The sequence below is a fragment of the Otolemur garnettii genome, unplaced genomic scaffold, assembly GCF_000181295.1.
Source record: "Otolemur garnettii isolate 467f Iridium unplaced genomic scaffold, OtoGar3 scaffold00100, whole genome shotgun sequence".
In the NCBI taxonomy this organism is placed as follows: domain Eukaryota; kingdom Metazoa; phylum Chordata; class Mammalia; order Primates; family Galagidae; genus Otolemur; species Otolemur garnettii.
Window position 1 is genome coordinate 4,431,318 of NW_003852495.1, and position 9,184 is coordinate 4,440,501.

Below are 9,184 nucleotides of genomic sequence, written 5' to 3' on the forward strand. Positions count from 1 at the left end.
TTGGCTATAAATCACTCCTTTAAAATGTACAATTCAGTAATTATATTCACAAGGTTGCACTTCTAGCATTATATTTAATTTTAAAACATTTTCATATCTCTTTAAATAAAACCACATCTCCTTTAACAATCATCTTCATTCTCCTCTACCTTCAACTCCATCCCCAAGCCCTAAGCAACTACTAATCTGTTTTTGTCTCTGTAGATTTACTTATTCTAGATACTTTATATAAATGAAGTCACAAAGTGTGTACCACAGTTGTATTTGTATTGTATTTTATGTTCATAGGAAAATTATGGTTTGTAATTTTGATCCCAGGTCAAATCCTAATAACTACAATGTCTGTGTTTATATAGTAGATCCTGTCCCCAGTGAAGTTGAATTGGAGAATAGGTAAAGTAAGGGTTACCTATTTTCTTCTGCATTACTGATTATGATTTTATACTTGGTGTTCCAATTAGTGTATAGTCCAAAAGGTAGACTACATACAGAGCAGTTATATATTCAAAACTTGTGTATATTTTACATAAGATTTACTTTACATGTAGTGTAATGTTTTTGTAGTATAGTGTTTTAATTAACCATAAGAACTTCTTTGTTTTTAGTATATTCAGCAGAACATAAGAGCAGATTGCTCCAATATTGACAAAATTCTTGAACCACCTGAAGGCCAAGATGAAGGTGTATGGAAATATGAACATTTGAGGTAAGTTCTTACATCAAAATAGCAACAGGGCTGGGTGTGGTGGCTCATACCTGTAATCTTAGTACTTTGGGAGACCAAAGCAGGAGGATTGCTTGAGGTCAGGCATTCTGGACAAACCTGAGCAACATTTTGAGACATCTCTATAGAAAAATTAGCATAGTGTATTGGTTCATGCCTTTAGTCCCAGCTACTGTGGAGGCTGAGGCAGGAAGATCACTTAAACCCAGGAGTTTGAGGTTATAGTGAACTATGCACTGCACACTAGCCTAAATAACAGAGCCATACTCTGTCTCCAAAAAAAAGAAAGAGCAACCTGAGCAAAAGTGAGACCCTATCTCTATTAACAATAGAGAAACTACTGGGCATCATGGTGGGTGCCTGTAGTCCCAGCTACTTGGGAGACTGAGTCAAGAGGATTGCTCAAGCCCAAGAGTTTAGGTTGCTGTGAGCTATGATGACATGGCACCCAGGGTGACAGCATGAGACTCTGTCTCAAACAAACAAATTGTATTAGTACTTCCACTAGTACTAATTACCTTTAGCTAAATTACCTTGAGCATTAATGATAATTATGAATCTCAATCAAAATTTACTATGTAGGCTCAGCTCTCGTAGCTCAGTGATTAGGACATCAGACACATACACCAAGGCAGGTGGGATTGAACCCAACCTGGGCCGGCTAAACAACAATGACAAATGCAAGAAAAAAATAGCCGGCCATTGCGGTGGGCACCTGTAGTCCCAGCTACTTGGGAGGCTGAGGCAAGAGAATCTCTCAAGCCCTAGAGTTTGAGGTTGCTATGAGCTGTGATGCCATGGCATTCTACCTAGGGCAACATAGTGAGACTCTGTCTCAAAAAAAAAAAAAAATTTACTATGAAATTGAGATCCAGACACCAAATTCTAAAGTTTTTCTCTTTTCAGTGTTAAGTTCTCAACTTTGTTCACTGGTTATTAGCAGATAAGGTTATGCTGCAGAATCATTTGTTTTGAAAGGTGGTTTCAGAGCTGATAAACTGAACCTACCTGCAAAATTTTTGTCTTCTCAATGTTAAGTTCTCAACTGTGTTCACTGGCTTTTACCAGATAAGGTTATGCTGCAAAGTCACTTGTATTGAAAGGTTGTTTCAGAGCTGATAACTTGGACCTACCTGCATGTGTACCTTTCTACATTTATGGATTTGGGCCCTATTATGTTTTTGTATTTTTTTCCTTAATTCGATCTCTTAACCACTAATACATTATTTCCATTTCTCCACTCATGCGTAACTTTTATTTCTTTATAGAGGATTACCTCTAGGTCCTAGCATAGGGTTAGTATCTGATGAGTTATCTGTGAACTATTGAGAACTTCTGTCCTCTCTTTGGTGCTTTTAATAATAGTATTTGAAGGAGAAAAGTGTAAACTAGTGAATAAGTAGAGTTAACTTTAGAAGTAGCTATATCCTGGCTTGGCACCTGTGGCTCAAGCGGCTAAGGCGCCAGCTACATAAACCTGAGGTAGAGGCAGGAAAATTGCTTGAGCTCAGGAGTTGGAGGTTGCTGTGAGCTGTGATGCCACCGCACTCTACCCAGGGCGAGAGCTTGGGGCTCTGTATCAAAAAAAAAAAAAAAGAAGAAGAAGTAGCTATATCCTAAAGTTACTAGATATTTGATTCTTCCTTTTTTTTGAGACACAGTCTCACCATGTCAACCTTGGCAGAGTGCCATGGTGTCACAGTTCACAGCAACCTAAAACTCTTGGTTAAGCAATTCTTTTTCCTCAGCCTCCCAGGTAGCTGGGACTCAGGCATCTGCCACAACACCCAGCTTTTTTTTTTTTGGCAGTTATCATTGTTCTTTAGCTGGCCTGGGCCGGGTTCAAACCTGCCAGCTTCAATGTATGGCTGGTGCTGTAACCACTGTGCAATGGGTGCCAAGCCTTACTGGATGTTTCTTGACATCATAAACTATCCAGTGCAGACTGGATGTGTAGTAACAGATTAAATATAGAGAATACAGTGTGAGTATGTTTTCATTTAGATTTATTATTTTGAGTTAATTTTTAGATAATTGGAATAGAAATTTAACTTCCTCATTCAAACTACATTTCCTGTGATGTGTGCTTCAACTTGTAGATAAGGAACTTTTTTTTTTTAACTATTTGATGCTGCATGCTTCTTTAGATAATGCTAAGACATAACATCACATCATAATAGTTCAGCATTTTCAGAATGCTAAGACTTCTTTGTATCCTTTGCCAGTTTCTTGGACAAATCACTTGACTATTTGATCTAATTGTTTTATACATCTGTGCATGTTAATTGAAAGTATGAGTGTAGTTATTTTCCCATCCTTATAGCCCAAGATAGAGACCACTTTAGTATGTATAATATATCCTTTGCCTTGTTTTAATCAGCCTTGAAAATAACTAATCGTCTGGCATTAATTATGAAAATAAGTAAACATTTTTTTTCCTCTGCTACAAGTGTACATCCTAACAAGTGAGGGCTGATTTTAGTGTACAGGGTTTAAGGTTTCAGGCCTTAGAAAACATTTTTCTCTCTATTTAACTTGTTCTGTGAACTATGCATTGTACAAAACATATTAAAAATTTATATAAAACTTTCTCCTGCACATTGCATTTGTCTTGGTGCTATTGTTTTTATTTTTTTCTGTGGGTCACTTTGGGGGGGGAGGTTGTATTGCTGTATTATAATCTTGTATATATATTCTTTTTTATCATGTTGTGTACCTCATTATAGTTGACCAAGAATAGGTATTTTGTTTACATCAGTTATCGATTTGAAGCTGCATATTTGCTATTTTTGAGGTTAATTATATGTGTATTATGATGTTGATTTGAATTGGGGCATGACTTAAGTTAAATCTCCCACTAGCTCATACTCAATCTTTGACATTAGGAAAAGGTATCTCTTCTTTATGCATGGTGACTGGAATGTAGGCTGGATTTCAGCTCTGGTCTTCTCTTTGGCTGCACAAAGAGAAAAGTAATATGTATTAGCCCTATTTTGGATTAACTTGAAACTATAAATTTGCATTCTTGGCCACAGATTATACCCACAACACTGTTGGCCACAAGAGGGTTGGACTAATTAAGAAACTTCATTATCGGCTTGGCGCCTGTGGCTCAAGTGGCTAAGGCGCCAGCCACATACACCTGAGGTGGCAGGTTCGAATCCAGCCTGGGCCCACCAAAACAACAATGATGGCTGCAACCAAAAAATAGCCGGGCGTTGTGGTGGGCGCCTGTGGTCCCAGCTACTTGGGAGGCAGAGGCAAGAGACTTACATGAGCCCGCGAGTTGGAGGTTCCTGTGAGCTGTGATGCCACAGCACTCTACCTAGGGTGATAGCTTGAGGCTCTGTCTCAAAAAAAAAAAAAGAAACTTGCTTATCACCACCAGTCTTTGTTACCACTTAGTAAAAAACCAAAAACACATAACATGCAGCCTTTTGGATATGGGGCAGTAGAGGGTAATGTGATTGTTCAGAAAGTGTTCTTTTTATAATCTAAAACTAGCATCATTATTAGTTATACCGTTACAGATAACTGAAAATCTGATACTTTTTGTTCTCTTTTATTATACAATAAGTAAAGAAAATATTTTTTATCAGATTTATTTTATATATATCCCTTTTTTTTTCTTTTCCTTTTGTGACTCACTTTTGTCTTCTAATTAAGTGGTTTTATTTTTCTTATTTTTTTTTTTTTTTGAGACAAGAGCCTCAAGCTGTCACCCTGGGTAGAGTGCTGTGGCATCACAGCTCACAGCAACCTCCAACTCCTGGGCTCAAGCGAGTCTCCTGCCTCAGCCTCCCAAGTAGCTGGGACCACAGGCACCCGCCACAACGCCCGCCAATTTTTTGGTTACAGCCATCATAGTTGTTTGGCGGGCCAGGGCTGGATTCGAACCCGCCACCTTAGGTGTATGTGGCTGGCACCTTAGCCACTTGAGCCACAGGCGCCAAGCCAATTAAGTAGTTTTAAGCTTCATATTTTGGGGAACCAAGTGTCATCATTTGTTTGATGGACAAACATAATACTGAATTGCCTAACTTGATATATTGAACTAAGTATTACTAGTTAGGGATTTTAGAAGGAATGCATTCAGTAATTTGACAGCTATAAAACAAAGTATCTTTGTACTGTAGAAGATTTTTTTGGTTTTTTGAGACAGGGTATCGCTCTGTTGCCCTAGGTAGAGTACAGTGGCATCATAATAGCTCACTGCCACCTTAAGCTCCTCAGCTTAAAGGATCCTCCTGCCTCAATACTCCTGTCTTCAGCCTCCTAAGTAGCTGACGATAGATAATATGCCACTATGCCCAGCTATTTTTTTCTATTTTTGGTAGAGATGGGGCCTCACTCTTACTCAGTCTGATGTTGAACTCCTGAGCTCAAGTAGTCCTTCCATCTTGGCCTCCCAGAGTTAGGATTAAGTGTGTCAGCCACCATGCCCAAACTGTTTTTTTATGTCAGATAACAGATCTGTCTAAAACTGATGGCCTTAGGCCAGGTGGCGTGGGTAGCCACAGTGTCTCCAACTCCTGGCCCGAAGTGATCCTCTTTTGTTGGTTGATCTTCCAAAGGATTTGAATTACAGTCCCAAACCACCATGCCAGGCTAATGGCCTCAAAGTCATGTAATTTCCTCCATTTTTCACTTACTAAAAAACATTTGAAGCTAGGAATGGTGGTTTGCACCTGTTGTCCCAGCTGCTTGGGAGGCTGAGATAGGAGTATTGCTTGATGCTAGGAGTTTGAGGCTTTATTGTGCTATCATGGCACCTGTGCATAGCTGTAGCACTCCAGCACCCCAGTCACTTAGTGACTCTTCTCTTTTTAAAAAAAATTTATTGAACACCATGTTTTTCTTTTTTCTTTTCTTTTTTTTTTTTTTTTTTGCTGTTTTGGCCGGGGCCAGGCTTAAACCCACCACCCCCAGTATATGGGGTTGGCATCCTACTCCTTGAGCCACAGGCACTGCCTGAACACTGTGTTTTTCTAAGTTTTCTAATTTTCAGTTTGTCCATGTTATACGGAAAGTATATCATGAAAAAGTGTTCAAGATCTTTTACTTTTTCTAAACTTAAAATTTTTTTAAGACAAGGATCTCTTGGCTGAGCGAGGGGTTCATGCCTATAATCCTAGCACTCTAGGAGGCTGAGATGGGTAGCTTGAGCTCACAAGTTTGAGACCAGCCTGAGCAAAAGTGAGACCCCCATTTCTACTAAAAATAGAAAAAACTGAGGCAAGAGGATCGCTTGAGCTGAGTTGGAAGTTGCAAAAAAAGACAGGATCTCTTTCTGTTGCCCAGACTAGAGTGCAGTGGTGCAGTCATAGCTCACTGTAATCACCAACGCCCCAGCTCAAGTCTTCTGCTTTAGCTTCCTAGTAACTGGGACTGTAGACATATTATACCACTTTCAGCTAATTAAAAAAATTTTTTTGTAGTAACTGCGTATCTATGTTTCCTAGGCTGGTCCTAAATTCCTAGCCTCAAATAATCCTCTGGCCTTGGCTCCTCAAAGTGCTGGATTACTGGAGTAAGCCAACACATCTGGCCTCAAGATCTATTTAAAGTGACAAAGCAGGCTCGGTGCCTGTAGTTTAGTGGTTAGGGCACTGGCCACATACACCTAGGGCAACAAAGTGAGACTCTGTCTCAAAGAAAAATAAAATAAAATAACAAAGCAAGTTAGAAAATTATGTATGATATGATCCCAATACATTACATTAAATTAAATGATCAATTAATTAATTTATTTTTGAGACAAAGTTTCACTTTATTGTCCTGGGTAGAGTGCTGTGGATAGCTCACAGCAACCTCAATCTCTTGGGCTCAAGCAATCCTCTTGCCTCAGCCTCACAAGTAGCTGGGACTGCAGGCACCCTCCACAACGCCCAGCTATTTTTTGTTGAAGTTGTCACTGTTGTTTTAGCAGGCCTAGGGACTGGAACTACAGGTGACTGCCATAACGCCCAGCTAGTTTTTATAGAGACAGGGTTCTTGCTCTTGCTCAGGCTGGTCTTGAACTGATGAGCCCAAGCAATCCACCCACCTTGACTTCTCAGAGTGCTAGGATTATAGGCATGAGCCACCCCACCAGGCCCCAACGTATTTTAATTTCAGCATGGAAAAACAGATTTGCGTCTAAGTATTAGTTATCTTTTTTGAGGAGGTGGTGGAATTATGGAGGACTTAAATACTTAAATCTTTTTTCTTTTTTTAGAGATAGAGTCCCACTTTGTTGCCCATGGTAGAGGGCTGTGGCGTTACAGCTCACAGCAACCTACAGTTCTTGGGCTTAGGTGATTCTCTTTGGCGTCACAGCTCACAGCAACCTACAGTTCTTGGGCTTAGGTGATTCTCTTGTCTTAACCTCCCGAGTAGCTGGGACTACAGGCGCCTGCCACAACACCAGCTATGGTTTTTTTTTGTTGTTGCAGTTTTGCCAGGAGCAGGTTTGAACCCGCCACCCTCAGTATATGGGACTGGCGCCCTACTCACTGAGCCACAGGCACCACCCTATCTTTTTTCTTTGTATCTCTCTCTGTCTGTGTCTATATGCACAGACATTATTTTTTACATAACTGGAGCCTTATTTTAACAAAACTTAATCTATGTGTGAATACAGACATACATTCTTTCTTTGTAGTATGTTTATGTGTACCAATGTTTTGCTACCCTCCAGTTGCTACTCATTTAGAATATCTCAAAGATTTTCTCATTTGTACATGTAGTTTTTGTGAATGTCTTTGTATGTATATCTACATGTGGTTCTGATTATTTCTTTACAGTAGATTTTTTAGTCAAAAATATATACTTCCTGGGCAGTGCCTACAGCTCAATTGGCAGGGTGCTGGCCACATACACCGAGGGTGGTGAGTTTGAACCCGGCCTGGGCCAGCTAAAATAACAGTAACAAAACTGTTACTGCAACTGCAACAAAAAATTAGCCGAGCATTGTGGCAGGTGTCTATAATCCTAGCTATTTGGAAGGCTGAGGCAAGAGGATCGCTTAAGTCCAAGAGTTTGAGGTTGCTGTGAGCTATGATGCCATGGCACTCTACCCAGGATGACAGCTTAAGACTTTGTCCAAAAAAAAAAAAAAAAAGTGATATGTGCACACTTCCTAAAGATCTTGGTGTAAGTATTTCCTAATTTATTCTCAAAAAATTACACTAATTTCCAGTATATAAGAGAGTGATCAGCTCACTGAACTCTGATATTGATCATTTCATTAGCGTCATTTGTGTTTTGATTTTTAATCCAAAGTCTCACTGTGTTGCCCAGGCTAGAAGTAGTATCATAGCTCCTGATATCTCCCAGCAACCTCAAATTCCTGGGCTCAAACAATCCTCTTGCCTCAGCCTCCCTAATAGCTGGGACTACAAGTGCCTATCACCACGCCAGGCTGATTTTTCTATTTTTAGTAGAGATGAGGTCTTGTTCTTGCCCGGGCTGGTCTCAAATTCCTGAGCTCAGGCAGTTCATACACCTCCGTCTCCTCCTATAGTTTGAGGATTACAGGTGCATGCTCGGCCTCCAGTGGTCTTAATGATAATAAGAGAGGAAGGATGGTACTGATGGGATTCTCTTTTTATAGTTAATATTTTAAAAATAATCATGGAGAATAGAAGTGACTTTTCATTTATATATTTGCATTTTCAGGCAGTTCTGCCTTGAGCTAAATGGACTTGCTGTCAAACTTCAGGTAATATTTTCTTTTAAGTTAAAGCTATAATTGAAAGTTCTGATGTGTTTATTTCTATAACTAAGTATGCTTATACAAAATTTCTTTTTTTTTTTTAATCGACTCACAAGCCGAGTGATCCATTGCTAAGAGTCATACAACAAAATTTCTAACTTATGGAAATGTGGTAACACAAATGATAAACTTTTTCATTATATATTAAGAAATTTTAATTATTTTTAACAGAGTGAATGCCATCCAGATACTTGTACTCAAATGACAGCAACTGAACAATGGATTTTTCTTTGCGCAGCTCATAAAACTCCAAAAGAGGTAAGGATTTATGAAATAGAATGACTAATGAAGTCATCATAACATAAATCTCTGCAAGACAATGGTAGGTATCTTTTTAAAGAGTTTAATTTACTGTATATTTTGCTATTTAGTTTTGAGTTGCATGATTGTCATCACAGAGCTAATTTAGGATTTCTTACAATTAGCATCTTTTTTAAATAATAGCATGAGCTAGAGCTCTTTGATTCACTGGCTATTACTTACTAATTAACATGTCTCACATTGTGTTCATATCTACTGTGTAATTGTTGGTATATACCTGTTTAGGTTTTTGTTCAGTCATGATTTCTTTTGATGAGAAGAGTTTTTGATTACTCTTTGATGCCTAGTTTAAGTAGAAATGTTACTTTCTGGCTCGGCGCCTGTGGCTTAAGCGGCTAAGGCGCCAGCCACATACACCTAAGGTGGCGGGTTCGAATCCCCAG

The 9,184-nt window shown here is 39.2% G+C and overlaps 1 protein-coding gene across 2 annotated transcripts in view; it reads left to right on the forward strand.

Moving 5' to 3' along the window:
- LOC100965856 (MOB-like protein phocein) overlaps positions 1-9,184 on the forward strand; it is a 53,083-nt gene that overhangs the window by 30,523 nt on the left and 13,376 nt on the right. For both annotated transcript variants that reach the window (XM_012809146.2, XM_003796077.2), the window contains 3 exons: positions 606-706; positions 8,384-8,426; positions 8,652-8,738. In XM_012809146.2, coding sequence (XP_012664600.1) covers positions 606-706; positions 8,384-8,426; positions 8,652-8,738 — 231 coding nt within the window. The remainder of the gene's footprint in view (positions 1-605; positions 707-8,383; positions 8,427-8,651; positions 8,739-9,184) is intronic.